This window comes from Mauremys reevesii, linkage group 4 (genome assembly GCF_016161935.1).
Source record: "Mauremys reevesii isolate NIE-2019 linkage group 4, ASM1616193v1, whole genome shotgun sequence".
NCBI classification, from domain to species: Eukaryota; Metazoa; Chordata; order Testudines; family Geoemydidae; genus Mauremys; species Mauremys reevesii.
In genome coordinates, this window is record NC_052626.1 from 101,275,666 (window position 1) to 101,298,415 (window position 22,750).

Consider the following 22,750-nt stretch of genomic DNA (forward strand, 5'->3'; position numbering starts at 1 on the left):
TGATGCCACAGAACTATAGTGGTAGTCTGTAGTGATTTCTATAGTTAAGGTTGAATTCCAACTTCCGTATAGGCCCCCATTTTTCAGATGCTCACATTTATGTTCACAATTTAGCTGTGCAATACTTTAAAAAAAAACAACAACAACACATGGTTCCATGGGGTGGATTCTATTCTATACCGATTATTTTAAGTCCCTCATCAACGTAGTAATCACTGAAGTGCTCTGAGCAACCTGACTAGTGTTTGTTCCATGTAGTTCCTTCTTCCTCTCTCAAAGGAGAAATTGTGTGGGGTTTTTAATAAATAATTTTAATATATTATATGTGCACTCTGTGTTTATATTAGCAAAATGAAGTCAAAGACGCATGGTTTGCACTTGGAACTAAAGGTGATGTCTGTATGATGCCTCATATTTGACAACTGCTCCCTTTACTACTGTTTTATCTATGTCAGTTGCAGAATATGTACACAGCCATGCTTACAGGGCCAGTTGTCACAAAGTGTATTTACCTTGTGGGAATTCCCTCAGGGAAGAACAACTTTAAATTCCGGCTGAGCTTCATAGGATTCCCACCAGTGAAAGCTGCCCCAGGAGAGCTGCTAAATCAGCACATACCATGGCTAGTCTGGGCCAGTTTTGCCAACTTGGAACTCATAACCTCTCGGTGGAGTGAGATTCAAGGGTAGTTTGCACCACTACATTCCTGCTTCTGGTGGATTTTCTGTTGCTGGATCCCAGAGTCCAGATCCTACATCCAGAGATTAATCTAGACCATTACTTCTTCACCATTACACAGAGAGGGTCCACAGTCAAAACACTTCAATTGTGGACAACTCAAGGAGCATAAGGGTTTAAAAGACCCTATGTGTCCTTACCTCGGTTGTTATATTGAGAAATTGATTCTACATGAATTTAAAAGGTGAATTAAGAGATTTAAAATTCTGCCTTTGTCTTTCTCCAAAAGATCAGTTCATTTCTTTAATTTTTCTAGGTTTGTCACAGGCACAGGAAAAAAAAATGAGCAAATTATATTTTGAATGACAAAGCATGTGAAGGTTTTTTTATTCCACTTGAGTTGGGAAGGATAGCAACAGAGCTCTGAATGAGAGTGAAAATAGTCTACAGCCATGAAGATTTTAATGCAAGGTCCAACTATATCTGAAATGAAAAGTAAAATTCATTGGCATCATACTGCTTTCTTCACAGCTAAAATGGAACAAAAGCCCATGCATCCAAAGAGAAACAAAACTTCTGCATTCTAAGAATTTTAGTCTTTATTTTGCAAGAATGAATATATATGATGTGTGCGCACAAAATCTGTTTTAGTTACTTTTCTTGCTACTTAAATATGTTAGTTAATGTTTGCCCCCAGTTCACTTGGAAGGAAGAAGGGAGGAATGGCAAAATTACCCAGTCCAGTGACCAGAAATTAATATAAAAGAGAAAATGGGGAAGAGAGAAGCAATCTGTGTTAGGAGAGCTATCTGGACCTGAGTAATTAAAGCCTGAGGGAAAATATTCCTGAGTCCAAGACGCTGGCAATCAGCATTACAACTCAATTCAGTGAAATGCTTTTTCTTGTAAAATATAGAATAATTCACTCTCCTGGACTGTGACTTTTGTGGTTATGGCAGTGTGAGACCAGCTTCCTATTGATCATCCTGAATCCACACTGATGAAAAACTCATAGAAAACAAATTAACACACAAAAACGGCCAGACCTGCACGGGAGGCAGGAATGGACACAATAGAAAAAAAATATTCAAATAAGATCAACACTGAACAATTGGAAGACTTGAAGTGGCAGATGAAGAAGTGTAGCTTCTGCATAAACATCTTTCCCTGATCACTGTCAAAAAAGTGACTGAAAAGTTCCAAAGTCAACAGTGCCCTGGGTTGTGTGTGATCACCAGTGAGGAGGGAGGGGACTCATGCTGCAACCTGCTGCTACCACAGACCATAAGAACATTAACTTTAGGGCTTAAAGAATTCCACTTCCCTTGCTCAGGCGCACAGCCCACGTATGGGACTCTTTCCCAGACACTATCTTTAGAAAAATGTCAAATATTCTGGAATAGGAGATTAAAAGATTGGGAAAGTAATCTAAAGCAAGTATCCAATGTAATAAGAAAATATTATCTTCCCTTTCATGACAGCAATACATACCTCCCATATTTGTCAGCTTCTTGAACAATGGAAGAGATGGTCTGTCTGCAAAAACTTCACTTTGATGAACCAGGCATTCTTTTACAGCATCATAACCATTCAGTACAATAGCAGATATACCTCCAAGATCAAGACTGAAAATCTTTGAAAAGAACAAATGAACAAAAGTGCACTAGTAAAATTAAACTGCAAGTCATTTTCAAGAATAAGTAATGGAGACAATACTGGAAAAAGTAGAACTAAGCATCACTACAATAAATATTTCTTAAACTGTTTCCAGATTGCAAGTATAAACATTGTTCAGAATAATCTTTTCTCCCTAAACTTTAGATTATAAATTCTTTAAGGCTGGGACCATGTCTCTATGTGTTTTTTGAACAGTGCCAACTACAATTCAGCCCAAATTCTATCTGAGGCTTTTGAACACTCCTGCAATATAAATATTAAATAATATTATTAATAGAAAGATATTGAATTGACAGTTCCATGAAATCCTCTGTTTATTATGAGTATTATTTATCCACAAAATAGGTGTGCCATGCAAGTTTCCCAAAACTATCCCCTACTCTGATTTGCAGGAACCATCTCTACAAGTGAGAAGAAAGGCATGGTGATGAAACTACGTAACCCTAGGTCTCCATACCATGCCACCCTTCTGCACTTCTGCCTGCAGAGCTGAGCCCTCAGTAAGCAGCTGCCATACTATAGAATACTATATTCTCATGGGGGCCCCTGTGGGGCCCAGGGCAAATAGCCCCACTTCCCCCCTTCCCCCCCCGGGCAGCCCTGGGAAAAATAAACATTTAAAAACCTTCCGCATCTCGGCACAAACCCAGTTTTGAGAAAACTTCTTTTCAAGTCACCTTTACAAGGTATCACTGGTTCTCAGCATCAGCTAGTGCTAAAAGGCACTAAAGCTCATTAAAAGCGTTGGACAAATATTTTCCATCAAAACTTTTTTTGGATAGAAAACTAGGGGTTTTTAAAAAGCAGGAAAAAATCACAGACAATGTCTGCTTTCCTTCAAAATTTGTTGTGGTTTTTTTAATTGAAAAGCTGAAATTAGTCTGCCAAAACCTGAACATGGTTTGGGGTTTCAGAAGTGTGTGGACAAATATTTGTTGCTTGCTGTTGTTTGATTGTTTAAAGAAACAATAAAAAAATTCTGCTTAAAAAAAATCCAAAACTTTTGAACCACCTCAACTTGTGATCAAACGCCTGAGCCCATCCAGTCAGAGATTTTTCCAGGTTTCTGATACTCTGCTGGCTTCCTTGACTCATATCTGTCTCCATAACTTTGGGTTCATTTAGGTTAGAACATAAGAATGGCCATACTGGCTCAGACCAAAGGTCCATCCAGCCCAGTATCCTGTCTACTGATAGTGACCAATGCCAGGTGCCCCAGAGGGAGTGAACCTAACAGGTAATGATCAAATGATCTCTCTCCTGTCATCCATCTCCACCCTCTGACAAACAGAGGCTAGGGACACCATTCCTTACCCATCCTGGCTAATAGCCATTAATGAACTTAACCTCCATGAATTTATCTAGTCCTCTCTCAAACCCTGTTATAGCCCTAGCCTTCACAACCTCCTCAGGCAAGGAGTTCCACAGGTTGACTCTGCGCTGTGTGAAGAAGAACTTCCTTTTATTTGTTTTAAACCTGATGCCTTTTAATTTCATTCGGTGCCCCCTAGTTCTTATATTATGGGAACAAGTAAATAACTTTTCTTTATTCACTTTCTCCACACCACTAATGATTTTATATACCTCTGTCATATCCCCCATTAGTCTCCTCTTTTCCAACCTGAAAAGTCCTGGCCTCTTTAATCTCTCCTCATATGGGACCTGTTCCAAACCCCTAATCATTTTAGTTGCTCTTCTCTGAACCTTTTCTAGTGCCCCAGTATATCTTTTTTGAGATGAGGAGACCACATCTGTACGCAGTATTCAAGCTGATGGCCTACCATGGGTTTATATAAGGGCAATAAGATATTCTCTGTCTTATTCTCTATCCCTTTTTGAATGATTCCTAACATCCTGTTTGCTTTTTTGACTGCCACTGCACACTGCATGGACGTCTCCAGAGAACTATGCATAATGACTCCAAGATCTCTTTCCTGATTAGTTGTAGCTAAATTAGCCCCCATCATATTGTATGTATAGTTGGCGTTGATTTTTCCAATGTGTTACATTTATCCACATTAAATTTCCTTTGCCATTTTGTTGCCCAATCACTTAGTTTTGTGAGATCTTTTTGAAGTTCTTCACAGTCTGCTTTGGTCTTAACTATCTTGAGCAGTTTAGTATCATCTGCAAACTTTGCCACCTCACTTTTTACCCCTTTTTCCAGATCATTTATGAATAAGTTGAATAGGATCAGTTCTAGGACTGACCCTTGGAGAACACCACTTGTTACCCCTCTCCATTCTGAGAATTTACCATTTATTCCTACCCTTTGTTCCCTGTCTTTTAACCAGTTCTCAGTCCATGAAATGATCTTCCCTCTTATCCCATAACAACTTCATTTACATAAGAGCCTTTGGTGAGGGACCTTGTCAAAGGCTTTCTGGAAATCTAAGTACACTGTGTCCACTGGATCCCCCTTCTCCACATGTTTGTTGACCCCTTCAAAGAACTCTAATAGATTAGTAAGACATGATTTCCCTTTACAGAAACCACGTTGACTTTTGCCAACAATTTATGTTCTTCTATGTGTCTGACAATTTTATTCTTTACTATTGTTTCAACTAATTTGCCCGGTACTGACATTAGACTTACCAGTCTGTAATTGCCAATCACCTCTAGAGCCCTTTTTAAATATTGGCATTACATTAGCTATCTTCCAGTCACTGGGTACAGAAGCCGATTTAAAGGACAGGTAACAAACCATAGTTAATAGTTCCGCAATTTCACATTTGAGTTCATTCAGAACTCTTGGGAAAATGCCATCTGGCCCCGGTGACTTGTTAATGTTGAGTTTATCAATTAATTCCAAAACCTCCTCTAGTGACACTTCAATCTGTGACAATTCCTCAGATTTGTCACCTACAAAGGATGGCTCAGGTTTGGGAATCTCCCTAATATCCTCAGCCGTGAAGACTGAAGCAAAAAATTCATTTAGTTTCTCTGCAATGACTTTATCGTCTTTAAGTGTTTCTTTTGTATCTTGATCATCCAGGGGCCCCACTGATTGTGTAGCAAGCTTCCTGCTTCTGATGTACTTAAAAAACACTTTATTACCTTTTGAGTTTTTGGCTAGCCATTCTTCAAATTCCTTTTTGGCTTTTTCTTATTACATTTTTACACTTAATTTGGCAGTGTTTATGCTCCTTTCTATTTACCTCACTAGGATTTGACTTCCACATTTTAAAAGATGCCTTTTATCTCTCATTGCTTCTTTTACACGGTGGCTCTTTTTTTAGTTCTTTTACTGTGTTTTTTAATTGGGGTATACATTTAAGTTGGACTTCTATTATGGTGTCTTTGAAAAGTGTCCAGGCAGCTTGCAGGGATTTCACTCTAGTCACTGTACCTAGTAATTTCTGTTTAACTAACCTCCTCATTTTTGCATAGTTCCCCTTTCTGAAATTAAATACCACTGTGTTGGGCTGTTGAGATGTTCTTCCCACCACAGGAATGTTATATGTTATTATATTATGGTCACTATTTCCAAGTGGTCCTGTTATAGTTACCTCTTGGACCAGAACTTGCGCTCCACTCAGGACTAAATCGAGAATTGCCTCTCCCTTTGTGGGTTTCTGTACCAGCTGCTCCAAGAACCAGTCATTTAAACAAACCCAGTTTTTTCAATCTTTCTTCATAGGTCATGTTTTCTAGACCTTTAATCGTTGTTGCTTTCCTCTAGACCAGGAGTCGGCAACCTATGGCATGCGTGCCAAAGACGGCACGCGAGCCAATTTTTAATGGCACGCTGGAGCCTGTCCGGACTCCAGCATGCCATTAAAAATCCTGCCCAGCCTCGCCTGCTCTCCTCTGCCTTCTGCTACCCCGTGGGAGCAGGGAGCAGAAGCATAACCGTGCGCACGGGGTGGGCAAATAGCCCCACTCTCCCGGCACGGCAAGCCGCAGGATTCGTGCTCCGGGGCCGGAGCGCCAGCCAAGCGCAGCAAGCTGCCGGCCCCTCCCCTGGAGCCCTGCCGCCGCATGCAGTGCTCTGGGGGGTCGGGGCTGTGCGCTCCCGCGGGGCAGCGTTTGGCTCTGCGGGGAGGCAGACACGCTCCCTGCTCAACTGGAGCGCTGCCGCCGCCATGCGCAGCACTCTGAGGGCCGGGGCTGTGCTCTCCCGCGGGGCAGTGTGTCTGGCTCTGCATGGAGCCTCAAGGTAAGGGGCCCAGGGCTGGGGGGCTTGGATAAGGGGTGGGGGCAGTCAAGAGACAGGGAGCAGGGTGGGTTGGATGGGGGTGGGATCCTGGCGGGGTGGCTAGGGGTGGAGGTCTCTGGAGGGGGCAGCCAGGGAGCAGGGGGTTGGATGGGGTAGGGATTTCCGGGTTTGTGAGGGGCAGGGGTGGATGGGGTCAGGGCAGTCAGGGGACCAGGAGCAAAGAGGGTCCTGGGGGCAGTTAGGGTGGGGGGTCTCTGGAGGGGGTGGTCAGAGGACAAGGAGCTGAGAGGTTGTATGAGTTGGGAGTTCTGGGGGTCCTGTCAGGGGCGGGGAGTGGTTGGATGGGGCATGGGAGTCCCGGGGGTCTGGCTGGGGACTGGGGTGTGGATAAGGATCGGGGCTGTCAGGGGACAGGTAGGGGATAGGGTTCAGTCCGAGGACAAGGAACAGGGAGGCTTAGATAGGGGTTGGGGTCCTGGGGGGCATTTGGGGGCAGGGGTCCCAGGACGGGGTAGTCAGGGGACAAGGAGCAGCGGGGTTGGGAGTTCTTAGGGGGGCAGTCACCCAGCCCTCTCCCCTGAGCCCTGACCCCCACACATACACCACGCCCTCTCCCTGAGGCCTGCACACCCCCCAGGCCCCTGCCCTGAGCCCTGTACCTCCCTCATACACACCCAGCCCTCTGCTTGACTCCTTCATCCCCCCTCCCCAACCCTAGCCCTGACACCGGCACCCCCACCCATACCCAGGCCCCCCTCTGCCCTGACACCTACACCCCCCCACATACCCAGCCCCTAGCCCTGACTCCAGCCCTCTGCCCCCAGCCCTCTGAGTCCCGGCCCTGCACAGCCTGCTGCTGGTCTTGGGTTCTAGCTGATGGACCCTTGCCAGCCGGGGTCCCGGCCACAGGCCTCGCTCAGCCCGCTGCCGGCCTAGGTGAACAGAACCCCAGACCAGCAGTGGGCTGAGCGGGCCGGCAGCGTAAGATCAACATTTTAATTTCATTTTAAATGAAGCTTCTTAAACATTTTGAAAACCTTGTTTATATTACAATACAACACTAGTTTAGTTATATAATATATAGACATAGAGAGAGACCTTCTAAAAAACATTAAAATGTATTACCGGCACCCGAAACCATAAATTAGAGTGAATAAATGAAGACTCGGCACACCTCTTCTTAAAGGTTGCCGACCCCTGCTCTAGACATATCCAATTTGTCTACCTCTTTCCTGAAATATGCACAGAACTGGACACAATATTCCAGCTGAGGCCTTACCAGTGCAGAGTAGAGCAGAACAATTATTTCTCATGTCTTTCTTAACAACACTCCTGCTAATACATCCCAGAATTATGTTAGCTTTTTTTTGGAAAGTGTTACACAGCTGACTCATATTTAGCTTGTGATCCACTCTAACCCACAGATCCCTTTCCGCCGTACTCCTCCCTAGAAAGTAATTTCCTATTTTGTATGTGTGCAATTGATTATTCCTTCTTAGGTGGAGTACTTTGCATTTGTCCTTATCGAATTTCATCCTATTTACGTCAGACCATTTCTCCAGTTCGTTCAGATCATTTTTAATTTTAATCCTATCCTCAAAAGCACTTGTAACAATTTCCAGCTTGGTATTGTCCTCATACTTTGTAAGTGTATTTCTATGCCATTATCTAAATCACTTACAAAGATATTGGACAGAACCAGACCCAGGACCAATCACCGCGGGACCCCACTCAGTATGCCCTTCCAGCTTAACTGTGAACCACTGATAACTACTCTCTGGGAATGGTTTTCTAATTGATTATGCACCCACCTTCTGGAAGCTCCATCTAGGTTTTATTTCCCTAGTTTGTTTATGAGAAGGTCATGCGACACAGTATCAAAAGTCTTACTAAAGTCAAGATATACCACATCTACCGCTTCCCCTCATCCACAAGGCTTGTTACGGTGTCAAAGAAAGCTGTTGGGATGGTTTGGCGTGATTTGTTCTTGACAAATCCATATTGACTGTTCCTTATCACTTTATTATCTTCTAGGTGTTTCCAAACTGATTGCTTGATTATGTGCTCCATTCTCATTCCGGGTACTGAAGTTTAAACTGACTGGTATGTTATTCCCTGGGTTGTCCTTATTCCCCTTTTTATAGACTGGCACTATATTTGCCCTCTTCCAGTCTTCTGAAATCTCTCCAGTCTTCCATAAGTTTTCGAAGATAATCACTAACGGCTCAGATCTATCCTCAGTTCAGCTCCTTGAGTATTCTAGGATGTATTTCATCAGGACCTGCCAACTAGAAGATATCTAACTTGTCTAAGTAATTTTTAACTTGTTCTTTCTCTATTTTAGCCTCAGATCCTACTTCCTCTTTTCACTGGCGTTCACTAGACATCAAATCGCTACTAATCTTTTTGGTGAAAACTGAAACATGGTTTTACAAAAGGTAGATTGTGCCAAACCAACCTGATCTCTTTCTTTGAGAAGGTAACAGAGTTTTTAGACAAAGGAAACGCAGTGGATCTAATTTACCTTGATTTCAGTAAGCCATCTGATATGGTTCCACATGGGGAATTACTAGTTAAATTGGAAAAGATGGGGATCAATATGAAAATTGAAAACTGGATAAGGAACTGGTTAAAGGCGAGACTACAACGGGTCATACTGAAAGGTGAACTGTCAGGCTGGAAGGAGGTTACTAGTGGAGTTCCTCAGGGATCAGTTTGGGACCAATCTTATTTAATCTCTTTATTACTGATCTTGGCACAAAAAGTGGGAATGTGCTAATAAAGTTTGCAGATGACACAAAGCTGGGAGGTACTGCTAACAAGAGAAGGACCGGGATATCATACAGGAAGATCTGAATGACCTTGTAAATTGGAGTAATAGTAATAGGATGAAATTTAATAGTGAAAAGTGCAAGGTCATGCATTTAGGGATTAACAACAAGAATTTTAGTTATAAATTGGGGTAACATCAGTTAGAAGTAACAGAGGAGGAGAAGGACCTCGGAGTATTGGTTGATCATACGATGACTATGAGCCGCCAATGTGATATGGCCGTTAAAAAAGCTAATGCAGTTTTAGGATGCATCAGGTGAGGTATTTCCAGCAAAGATAAGGAGGTGTTAGAACCATTATACAAGGCACCGGTGAGGCCTCATCTGGAGTACTGTGTGCAATTCTGGTCTCCCATGTTTAAGAAGGATGAATTCAAACTGGAACAGGTACAAAGAAGGGCTACTAGGATGATCCGAGGAATGGAAAACCTATCTTATAAAAGGAGACTCAAAGAGCTTGGCTTGTTTAGCCTAACCAAAAGAAGGCTGAGGGGGAATATGATTGTTCTTTATAAATATATCAGAGGGATAAATATTAGGGAGGGAGAGGAATTCTTTAAGCTTAGTATCAATGTGGACACAAGAACAAATGGATATAAACTGGACACTAGGAAGTTTAGACTTGAAATTAGATGAAGGTTTCTAACCATTAGAGGAGTGAAGTTCTGGAACAGCCTTCCAAGAGGAGTAGTGGGGGCAAAAGACATATCTGGCTTTCAGACTAAGCTTGATAAGTTTATGGAGGGGATGGTATGATGGGATAGCCTAATTTTGGCAATTCATTTGGCAATTGATATTTGATTATCAGCAGGCAAGTATGCCCAGTGGTCTGTGATGGGATGTTAGATGGGGTGGGATCTGAGTTACTACAGAGAATTCTTTCCTGGGTGCTGGCTGGTGAGTCTTGCCCACATGCTCAGGGTTTAACTGATCACCATATTTGGGGTCGGGAAGGAATTTTCCTCCAGGGCAGATTGGCAGAGGCCCTGGAGGTTTTTTGCCTTCCTCTGCAGCATGGGACATGGGTCACTCGCTGGAGGATTCTCTGCAGCTTGAGGTCTTCAAACTACAATTTGAGGACTTCAATAACTCAGATATAGGCAAAGGGTTTGCTACAGGAGTGGATAGGTGAGATTGTGTGGCCTGCGTTGTGCAGGTCAGACTAGATGATCATAATGGTCCCTTCTGACCTTAAAGTTTATGAGTCTATGAAACAAAACAGTCATTTAGCACTTTTACCATTTCCACATTTTCTGCTATTGTCTTTCCCCCTCATTGAATAATGGGCCTACCCTGTCCTTGGTCTTCCTCTTCCTTCTAATGTATTTGTAGAATGTTTTCTTTTTACCCTTTATGTCTCTGGCTAGTTTAATCTCATTTTGTGCCCTGGCCTTTCTAATTTTGTCCCTACATGCTTGTGTTGTTTGTTTATATTCATTCTTTGTAAGTGGACCTAGTTTCCACTTTTTGTAGGACTCTTTTTTTGAGTTTCAGATCACTGAAGACCTCCTGGTTAAGCCAGATAGACTCTTCCCATACTTCCTACCTTTTCCTGTGCCTTGAGATAGTTTGCTCTTATGCTCTTAATAATGTCTTTCAAAAACAGCCAGCTTTCTCAAAATGTTTTTCCTCTTAGAGTTGCATCCCATGGGATCGTACCTACCAATTCCCTGAGTTTCCTAAATACCTATCTCATATCTCTCATTCACTATTGAGCGGTCTGCGCTTGCCTCCATTCGACACACAATGCCAGCCTCCACTGCCCACTTCCTAAATTAAAAAAAAAATTCATGTTCTTTCATGTTACCCCACATGCTTGGGAGGTGCTCCCCATACACATCCACAAAACAACCTCATTATCCAGCTTCAAATCCCTCCTCAGCCTCTCCTCTGCTGTAATGCCTACAAAATACATGACAATGCTGTTGGTGCTTATTATGCTGACATTGTTTACTTGTACTCCCCTCTGTCTGTATTTCCATTTGTTGTCTCTTGTGTTATACATAGATTGTAAGCTCCTTGGGGCAGGAGATTGTCTTTTTGTTCTGTGTTTGTACAGTGCCTAGCACGATGGGGTCCTGGTCCATGACTAGGGATTCTAGGCACTATGGCAACACAAATAATAAATAATAATTTTGTCAGGGAATTAGGAATGTTATAGTGTGCCCTCACCACCAGAACACTCTCCTCACCAGTGGCAGGACACTGCATTGCAGGGACTCATCCTCTCCAGTGCCTCCCTAAGTTGTTGTTCCTCCAGCCAACCCAGCTCTCAGTCCAGACCCCTTCCAGGGATAACAGAAAATCTTAAATGCCTAGATGTCTGTTTTGAGTTAAGTCTATAATATAAGCACTAGCCCTTCATAGATACCCAAGGCCAGTGCTGTCAATGTTAGGTTACTTGGGTTACAGCAGGGAGAGTCTTCCTTCCCTATCCTGACTCCACCCAGAAATGGCCCCTAGTAGAAGAAGCCCACCCTTTTCAACTAGCCCACTCAGCCCTGACTGCACTCAGCCCCTTCTAGATGCCAGAAGACCAACTCTCACTGGTTCTGCTGCAGCTCATCATGAGAGACTTCTTTAGTCATCTCCTGGTGGTATGAACTCAGTGCTCTTCCCTTCCAGCGGGATATTTTCTCATGGTGGGGTGTGCCAAGACTCTGGGGGCCCCAACAGGGGGCAACGAATGCTTGGTACTCCTCATCACACACCTCATCCCACATGGATCCATGGGTCTTATCTCCTGTTCCTTCCTGTGAAAAGAAATCTGTATTTCCATGTTGTATTCCTGACCAGTGAGATATATGGAATGCACAGGGCTGTATCACCAGGTACCATCTTGTGATGTGTGGACTGGTGTCTTTCATCGCTTGCATCCACTATAAGGAGGCACAGTCACCATACGTATTCCCCGGGCCTGGGTTCCCCTACCAGCCACCGGGGACATGGCACTGAACATGCAGACGACAGTGGACTGCCTGTGATGATTTGATCTGGAAAGACTTTGTTACACCTCCCAGAAAGGGGAACTATGGAGTGACCTGGCTGGAGGGCTGAGTCACAGAAATGAGGCTGCAGTTCCTGGAGCGAGAAGGATAAGAGGACGATGGGAAAGACAACAGCAGAGGAGAGTGCAATGCCAGGTGAGAGCTAATTCCCAGAGAGACCAGGGGGAGGTGACACTAGTGGTGAGTGTATCCCGCAACACACTTCTTGGGAGTTGTATACTAATACAACTCCTAGGCCGACTTCCGAGGCATCTGTTTGAAGAATAAATGGTAGCCAGAAGTCTGGGTACCGGAGCATGGGTTGCCTCCATAAAATGTCCTTTATCTTTTCAAAGACTTCCTCACACTCCCTGGTACACAATATCACTGGTGTGGATGCCTTTCTAAGTTTAGTCAAAGATGTTGCCAGGGTGGCAAATTGTGGAATGAAACAATGAGAATAACTTGTCAGTCCTAGAAAACCCCACACTTTCTTCTTGGTCTTGGGGACCAGGGTTTTCTTCAAGGCTTCTCTCTTGTTCTCAAGAGAATAGGTTCAGCCATTTCCCATAAGCAATCCAAGATAGTTAGTCTCTTGCATGCCAAATTTGCATTTTTGGGGGTTTGCTGTGAGTCCGGCCTCCCCCAGCGACTAGTACAGATGCCACAAGGACCAAGTGTGACCATCAGTCTGTGCTGAAAATAACCACATTGCCAAGGTATACTACTGCAAGCTGGTGGCAAACCACATGGTCCATGAGCAGCTGGGGCCCCATGCAAACCAAAGGACATGGGGTGAACTGAAAAAGCCTCAGGGGCATGGCAAATACTGCTTTTTCCCCTCAAATCTAGTGTAAGGGGTATTTGCCAGTACCCTTTTGTCAAGTATAGTGTTATAATATACCTTGCCTTCCCTAAATGATCAAGGAGCTCATCTACCTGGGGCACTGGATAAGTTTCAAACTAGGATAGAATCCAGAAATCTGTGCAGCACCAGATGGTGTCTGGTTTAGGTAATAGCACCACAGGACTGTACCAGGGACTTCTGGACTCCTCAGTGACTATGAGTTCCAGCATTAACTGTACCTCCCACTACACAACTCCATGAAGCTTCTTAGAGATTTGATGGGTTTTATGTTCAGGCTTTGTCCCTGGGTTTGTCAGAATTTGGTGTGCCAGGACGTGCTTGGCAGGGAGGAGAACAGTGAATAGTGCTCCAAGAGGTTCTTGGCTATCCAGAATAAATGTGAGGCAAGATCTGCTGCTACTGATACATCGGGGGCACTGGAGGCTCTACCTGTGGTACAGGAGAACAGGGAGATCTCTGGGATCTATACACAGGTTTTCTTGGCTCACCATGGTTTTAACAGATAAACATGATAAATCTGATCTCACAGTCCCCCCCCACCGTCAAATGACCTGGTATGGACAATGCCATTTAGCCAAATGTTTAATTTCCATATTGGGGACTAGTACTAGATCCCTGGGCTAATAAACCCTCTCTTGAGCACCTTTATCATAGTGCCAGACCTGTATTTGCTGGGCTCACAGTATATTTTCTTGAGCAAATTGTCTCATGAGACCCAGCCATTCCCACATCCACATGCCATAATGTAGTACATTTTGGGAGTGGTATGGTTATTCTTCCCAGGCTTCTCTAAGGATAACTAGAATTCCCCAGGACTGTCAGCCATACAATAATTCAAAGGACAAAACCCCCTTCGATGTAGTGTATGAAGTGTCACAAGCAAAGAGCAGGTTGACAGAGGCTTGTCCCCACACGAGCAAATGTCCTCATGTATGCAGATAACCTGTGCTGAATCATATCAGAGAACTCTGGGTCACAAAAGGTTTCCCAGACTAAAAACATGGAAAACCCTGGGCCCATTAAGCCCAAGGCTGATTGCCTGCCAAGATGTACTGGGACTATATATGCTTGTCAATTGCTTGATCAGAGCTCTAAGTTCTATGATTCTACAGTCCATGAGGTCACATTCCATCAGGGACATGAATGAGTGATAGGTCCTGGCTTCCCGCAACAAACATAATCAATGTGATTGCTAGGAAAGCCTGCATTACCAGCTTTTGATTGCAACTCTCAGTAGTCCTCTCCTCGAGATGTGATCAACATCCCCTGTTGCAACAATTTGGGTTGTGTTATGGAGTCCATTAGCTGGCCTCCACTTGCTCCTGAAATCTGGGGGGCTCAACAGTGCCTCCACTTGCTCCTGAAATCTGGGGGCTCGACAGTCATCTGGGGGCTCGACATCATCTTAGGGCTCTGTCTGTGAGCCATCTGGCTTGAAGTGATTAGTTTTACTGGGCCAACCTTTAGCCAGATAATCTGCAATGATCTGGATGGCAACTGCTATTGCGTTGGGGTTTTGCCAGTGAACTCAGGTCTGAATTGCGGAAGGCAGAACTGCCAATTATTGCTCAATGATCGCTGAGTCTATAATGTCTAGTGCAATGCAGGTCTCTGGACAGAGCCACTGGATAGCTCAGTCCTTCAGGCATTGGACCATGATGTGGGATCATGATGCAGGAGAAAAAGGTTCTGTCCAGAATCCGTGTTGATATGTCTCTGGGGACACACCCATCTGATGATAGTCATTTAGGGATCTGGAGCAAAAATCTGTCTGGGGATTGGTCTTGCTGTGAGCAGGGGGTTGGACTAGATGACCTCCTGAGGTCCCTTCCAACCCTAATATTCTATGATTCATTATGGTGTCATATTCTTTAGCTGCCTTACTGTCAAGGGCCTGGCAGGTGGCCTGATCTTCCCCAGGCAGCAAAGGCAAAAGCCAAGCAGCTCAGATACTCTTAGCCCATTGGGCTATCCACTCAAATATGACCAAGTATGCCTTTGGGTCATCATCTGGCCCCAACTTGGCAAGGTCAGGCCTGGCCTTAGTGGTACTGTTCCAGACAGGGATAGGCTAGCTATCCACCAGAGCACTGATTCCTGAAACTCTCTGTTGCTGTTGTTGCTATAGTTGATGTCGCTCAAGGCTGTCCATTGGGCTTCTTGTTGTCCCTTTAGGAACAGCCACTGAGCCCCAGCATGGGCTTGCTGTTGTCAAGCAAAAAGCCTTAACAAATCTTCCATTATCTCCTTTGAGGACTATCACCGCTTCTGGTTCCATGTATTATAATGTGCACTCACCATAAAAATGCCCCTCCATGTCAGGACGCAGCATTTCAGGGACTCTTCCTCTCTAGTGTACACCTGAGTCCTGGTTCCACATTGGTCTGCTGCATCTGTGTCCTAGCCCTCTGGTCAGGCCAGCTCTCAGTCCAGACCCCTTCCAGGGTTAACAGAAAGGAATAAAATCTCAACTCAGAATAGCCACCTGGGCATTAAAGTTCATAATATAAACACTAGTCTTTCATAGAAATCCAAGGCCAGTGTTGTCAAGGTCCCCTGACTGAGCCAGTTACTGGGTTTACAGCAGGGAAAACCTTCCTTCCCTGTCCTGACTTCACTCTGAACAGGCCCCTAGTAGAAAAAACCACCCCTTTTTATCTGGCCACAGAGCTCCAATTGGCCTCCGCCTGCCCCTGGCCTTTCTAAATGTCAGAATACCAACTTCTGCTGGTTCTGCCTGTAGCTGATCATGGGACGCCTCTCTAGGTATCCCTATAGATCTGAACTTGCTGCTTTTCCCCTCCAGTAGGACACCTTCTTAGGGCAGATTGTGCAAAGATGGTGGGCCTCCAGCAGTGGTTGGCAAATTATTGGTATACCCTGTCACAAGGAAGCTATTGATGACACAGATGATTGGCAGAGCATGAGAGTGAGACTTCTCTCTGACAGAACAATTCAGGAGAGATCTTTAGATTTCACCCTCTTTAATCCCCTCCTACTAGTTTTCCACTGGAAATGTGCAATAAAGTCCAATGTATGTAATATATGTAACTTGTTTTTTGCTTAACAAGATTACTGTGTCTCAGTCATAGGTGCTGGAATTAGGGGTGCTGTTGCACCCCCTGGTTTAAAGTGGTTTCCATTATATACAGGGTTTACAATTTGGTTTAATGGCTCTCAGAACCCTCACTATAAAAATTGTCCCAGCACCCCTGGTCTCAGTGGTAAATGGTGACCTTCATTTTAGTTAATATTTACCTGTAATTTCAATAGTCTTGATGATGTTATTAAATGTCTTAAAGCTGCAGAGTAAGGTAGATATCATAATATTTTTAGCAAACGATAACATGATCCACAGAAAAATACATGGAAGGGTTAAGTACAGCCAGCAAATACATTACATATCTAGAAACAAGAGTCCCATGGTTACAGGGCAAGGGAAGAGTGGGGTAGTGAGGGAAAGTCACTGGTAACACCCACTGATATCATTACTTAAATAATTATATATAAATATATGTCTGACTGTATGGACCACCTTATCTGCTCTGTAATTTTTCATCTTAATTTTTAAAATACAAATGGACTTGATTCTTCTAAGTAAGCAAATAAATTGTCTCTTTCAGTAACATGATAGTCAATGATTTCGGGAATTCCTAGATTGGGGAGGGGCAACCATACAAAGTTCTCAAAGTTGCAGAGTGAGAGAGATGGTGCCATATATAACTGGCAAAAGTTTCAAAGTTACAGGTGAGAGGTATATGGTACTTCACTGGAATACATATTTTGAAACTGTCTTGATACTGTGTCAAAAGATTTAACAAAGGTCTTAAAGCTATGTGGTGAGCTATGTACAATGTCACCTTATGCTTATTCTTTGCCAAGGTCTTCACACTTGCATCAGTGCATGCTATGTCCTGTGTAAAGCTGTGCTGCACCATCTTGTGAATAATGGATGTCTCCACATGCTGCACTTAGGTATTCTATTGCATTTATCAAAACATCATGTACCATATTACATGTAACTAAGGTCTCAATACCCTATACTGTGGTGTACGCATCATGTTTAGCAGTGGTTTCAGTGCCCAGCCATGAGCCAGGCTGCACCATGTTTGGTGTTGAACTGGATGGCTCCCAGCAAAGCATGCTGCCCTGTGTTTGATTACAGTATTAATGCCAGAGATAGAAAAACTTTGCTGTGCCATAAGTAACAGTAGTACCTACATACACCAAGGTTGATTACTGTGCTATGAACAGTGGTATCCTCGACACTCCCTGCCTCAGGGATAGACATGTTGTGCTGTAAAGAGTGGGATTTGACACATCCTGCCCTCCCAGAGGGGTGTCCTATATCATAAATAGCACGGCTTGTGACTCTCCCCAGGGGAATTCTGCACCATGAATAGTTGTGCTCTCGACAACCTGAGGAGAGACATCCTATATGATAAATAGCAGTGCTCTTGATGCAACTTGGATAGGCGTCCTGTGCCATGAATAGGGACATTGTGCATAAACATAAGAATGGCCATAGTGCATCAGACCAATGGTCCATCTAGCCAAAGACCCTGTCTTCTGACAGTAGCCAATGCCAGATGCTTCAGAGGGAATGAACAGAACAGGCAATCATCAAGTGATCCCTGTCATCCACTCCCAGCTTCTGGCAATCAAAGACTAGGGCAGGGATCGGCAACCTTTGGCACACGGCCTGCGCTACTTCCTGCAGCCCCCATTGGCCTGGGACAGCGAACCGCAGCCAGTGGAAGCTGCGATCGGCTGAACCTGCAGATACGGCAGGTAAACAAACCAGCCCGGCCCACCAGAGTGTTTACCCTAGCAGGCCGCGTGCCAAAGGTTGCCGATCCCTGGGCTAGGGACACCCCTGACCATCTTGCCTAATATCCATTGAGGGACCTATCCTCCATGAACTTATCTAGTTCTTTTTTGAACCCCTATATAGGCCTTCCCAAGATCCCCGGGCAACGAGTTCCACAGGTTGACTGTGCATTATGTGAAGAAATACTTTTTGTTTGTTTGTTTTAAATCTGCCATTAATTTCATTGGGTGACCGCTGGTTTTGTGTTATGTGAAGGAGTAAATAACAATTCCTTATTCACTTTCTCCACATCAGTCATGATTTTATAAACCTCTATCATATCCCCTTTTAGTCATCTCTTTTTCCAAGCTGAAAAGTCCCAGTCTTTTTAATCTCTCCTCACACAAAAGCTGTTCCATACCCTTAGTCATTTTTTTTTGCCCTTCTCTGTACCTTTTCCAATACTAATATCTTTTATGAGATAGGGTCACCAGAACTGTATACAGTATTCAAGGTATGGGCATACCATGGACTTATATAGTGGCATTCAGATATTTTCTATCTTATTATCTATCCCTTTCCTAATGGTTCTTAACGTTGTTAGCTTTTTTGACTGCTTTTGCACATTGAGCAGATGTTTTCAGAGAACTAGCCACAATAACTCCCAGATCTCTTTCTTGAATGGTAACAGATAAATTAGATCCCATCATTTTGTATTAACAGTTGGGATTATGTTTTCTAGTGTGCATGATTTTGCATTTATCAACATTGAATTTCATCTGCCATTTTTTTGCCCAGTCACCCAGTTTTGTGAGATCCCTTTGTAACTCTTCACAGTCTGCTTTGGACTTAACTATCTTGAGTAATTTTGTATCTTCTGCAAACTTTGCCACTTCACTGTTTACCCCTTTTTCCAGGACATTTATGAATATATTGTGATAGGGGAGGGCCAGGGAGCAGTGGGAGAGGGAAAATATATAAGCCCTAAGCTAATTAAGGCATGGTTCCCTGTAGACTAGGGATAGTTGCTTAAGGATAATTGGAGCATCTGTAGTAAATTAAGGCCCTGTCAGGAACCTAATAAAACCCCCTGCTTCAGGCAGTCAGGGTGTGTGAGGAAGGAGAGAGGACTGGAGCTTGGAGGTGCATTGCTCAGACTTGAAAGATCAGAGAACCGAAGTAGGGGAGACCCCCCCCCCCGCAGCGTCTAAGGACCGAGGGTAACCCTACCCAAGGGAGGAAGAGGGTAAGAAACCCACAGGGGTTGAGAGAAGCTGGAGTGCGGAGTAAACCATGGGCCACTAGCAGGGCCCTCGGCACCCCAAGAGCAGGGGCAAGTGGTGGCATCTTAGCCCCCCCCCCCGCCAAGAAAAGCCCAAAACCAACATTAGCTATTTTGTACCAACATTAGCTATTTTGCCACACGTGGTTTCAGTGATGGGATTTCCACGCCGTGAACATAATCCATGGTTGGTCATGACCACCCTGCCCCAAGATGGGGGACATGGTCAAAGCACTGGCGCAAGCCACCACCACCCAGCAGGAGGCTACCTCGGTGGCTGCAGCAAGAGACCAATTGCCTGCTGATGACCCAGGCCACCCAAGATTGGGCCATGCTGCAGGAACTAGAGAACCAGGTGAAGACCCTTACAGAGCTGAGCTGCAGGTATGACGGGATGCAAACCATACGGGCCAGCTACTGTCTGCAGAAAATGACCCGGGAGGACGATGTGGAGAAATACCTCCTGGCCTTCAAGAGGACAGTCCTGCGGGAGGCCTGGCCCCAAGACCAGTGGTCAGGCATCCTTGCCCCATTTTTGTGCAGGGAGACTCAGAAGGCCTACTATGATATGACCGCAGAAGAGGCGGCAGATTACTCCTGGCTGAAGGCACAGATCCTGTCTAGGCCAGGGGTATGAACGGCCTTACAAGCCTGTTGCGTTGCAGTGCCTCTTAGGCGGGCACAGACAGAACCCATCAATCAATGTGATTGGTAGCAAAGTAATTTATTTCTCTCCAGCATGCTCTTATATACAATTATGGCAAGCAATCAAGCAGTTGCTAATTGGTTAATAAAATACACACAGGCACATCTGTAACTTTATAGGGTAATTATCATCCTGTACAACTTTCTGATTTATTATCCTGTTTACTGCCTACTTGGCAGCTGAGAACCAGGCCAAGGCCAAACACTTAGCTTCTAACATACCCATGTGCCAGGTTCCCACACAAGCCTAGAAGTTCCATGAATGGCAGTATTGTGTTCCATGAATGGCAGTATTGTGAAGACAAGACACCGCAGTCACAACTGTTTGACCTAATCCACCTAGCCCGGAAGTTGTTTCTCCTAGAGGCTCTCAGCTCTGAGAAAATGATGGAGCTCCTGGTGGTGGACCAGTATACAAGGGGACTACCCTCGGGCCTCTGAGCCTGGGTAGGCCAGAATGACCCCTCCACCTATGATGAACTGGTCACCCTTGTGGAGAGACAACTGGCAACCCGTGAACTGTTCAAAACCCCGGGAGGTGAAACATGGCATTCCAGGAAACCAGTCCCAAACCTGGATGGCCCGGATCATCGAGAACTACAGGAAAGCCATGGCTGGAAGAACAGGCACCAAGGAGCGGCCCGAGGCCCCAAAGGGACCTGGGAGTCCAGAGAGAGAGGGCTGGGGGAGCGGGTCAGAGGGCTGAAGACAGAGGGCAACCTCCAGGATGACATATCGCTGTTATGAGTGTGGGGAGTTGGGGCATATAGCAGCCAAGTGCCCCAACAGGGAGGAGCCCATGCAATGCAATCTGGGGGATCCCAGGGACCAATGTGGCCTAATCAGCCTGGTGGGGGTCGCAACAGCCCCACATGAGTACACCAGGCCAGTAAAGATGAATGGCACCCAGACCATAGCTCTGGTGGACTCTGGGAGTGCTGTCACATTGTTCTCAGGGACGTTAGTGGGGCAAGACCAACTTAGCCGGGCCAAGAGCACTGGAGTGACGTGTTTCCATGGCACAGTAAATTTCTACCCCACAATCCCAATACAAATTGAGATCCAGGGGAACACTACCAAGGTGACTGCAGGGGTGGTCCCCAAGCTCCTCTACCCGGTCTTAATTGGCAGGGACTCTTCCGGGTTCGAGACCTACTCCCCCACATCGAGTTAGGAGAGGGCAGTAAACCCAGAGCAGAGATCAAGGCGCCCATGGATGGCCCTATCACAATTTTTGCTGGGTTTTCCCCAAAGTTATTTTCACCCCCCAGAAAGTCATAGAATCATAGAATCTCAGGGTTGGAAGGGACCTCAGGAGGTCATCTAGTCCAACCCCCTGCTCAAAGCAGGACCAAACCCAACTAAATCATCCCAGCCAGGGCTTTGTCAAGCCTGACCTTAAAAACCTCTAAGGAAGGAGATTCCACCACCTCCCTAGGTAACCCATTCCAGTACTTCACCACCCTACTAGTGAAAAAGTTTTTCCTAATATCCAACCTAAACCTCCCCCTCTGCAACTTGAGACCATTACTCCTTGTTCTGTCATCTTCTACCACTGAGAACAGTCTAGATCCATCCTCTTTGGAACCCCCTTTCAGGTAGTTGAAAGCAGCTATCAAATCCCCCCTCATTCTTCTCTTCTGCAGGCTAAACAATCCCAGTTCCCTCAGCCTCTCCTCATAAGTCATGTGTTCCAGCCCCCTAATCATTTTTGTTGCCCTCCGCTGGACTCTCTCCAATTTATCCACATCCTTCTTGTAGTGTGGGGCCCAAAACTGGACACAGTACTCCAGATGAGGCATCACCAGTGCTGAATAGAGGGGAATGATCACTTCCCTCGATCTGCTGGAAATGCCCCTACTTATACAACCCAAAATGCCATTAGCCTTCTTGGCAACAAGGGCACACTGTTGACTCATATTCAGCTTTTCATCCACTGTAACCCCTAGGTCCTTTTCTGCAGAACTGCTGCCTAGCCACTCGGTCCCTACTCTGTAACAGTGAATGGGATTCTTCCGTCCTAAGTGCAGGACTCTGCACTTGTCCTTGTTGAACCTCATCAGATTTCTTTTGGCCCAATCCTCTAATTTGTCTAGGTCCCTCTGTATCCTATCCCTACCCTCCAGCGTATCAACCACTCCTCCCAGTTTAGTGTCATCTGCAAACTTGCTAAGGGTGCAGTCCACACCATCCTCCAGATCGTTAATGAAGATATTGAATAAAACCGGCCCCAGCACCGACCCTTGGGGCACCCCACTTGATACCGGCTGCCAACTAAACATGGAACCATTGATCACTACCCGTTGAGCCCGACCATCTAGCCAATTTTCTATCCACCTTACCGTCCATTCATCCAGCCCATACTTCTTTAACTTGCTGGCAAGAATACTGTGGGAGACTGTATCAAAGTCCTGGAAATCTAGATGGGAAAGGAGGGCAGATAAAAGATTAGGAACCAGGATTTTGGCAGCAAACCAGAGAGCTGCCCTGGTTGGGAGAAGGCCCCATCAGGGAAACTGCAAGGTAGCACGGACCAGTGGAGACCCAGAGAAGGCCCCCAGCACAAGCAGAAGCACCCCAAGAGAAGGAGGGGAGCCCCATCCAATAGAATCAAGCCAGATCAGTCCTGCATGTGAGTGTTTTGGGCAGGACCAAGCCTATGACCCACTGCATGCGAATGTGAGGGAGTAAGTAGTAGAGGATAAATGGTGTGCCAGAAGAAGGGAAAACCAAAGGCCCAGTGCCATACTATA

General features: G+C 45.1%; 1 protein-coding gene across 2 annotated transcripts in view; it reads right to left on the reverse strand.

Moving 5' to 3' along the window:
• The window catches only part of LOC120403720 (vitamin D 25-hydroxylase), a 45,496-nt gene that overhangs the window by 13,957 nt on the left and 8,789 nt on the right, over nt 1–22,750 (reverse strand). Inside the window, exons 2-3 of one of the 2 annotated variants that reach the window (XM_039535244.1) lie at nt 15,499–15,637; nt 2,170–2,311 (exon numbers count right to left, since the gene is read on the reverse strand). In XM_039535244.1, coding sequence (XP_039391178.1) covers nt 2,170–2,311; nt 15,499–15,501 — 145 coding nt within the window. In that variant the 5' untranslated portion in view covers nt 15,502–15,637. The remainder of the gene's footprint in view (nt 1–2,169; nt 2,312–15,498; nt 15,638–22,750) is intronic. The other variant, XM_039535242.1, reaches the window with a different exon arrangement.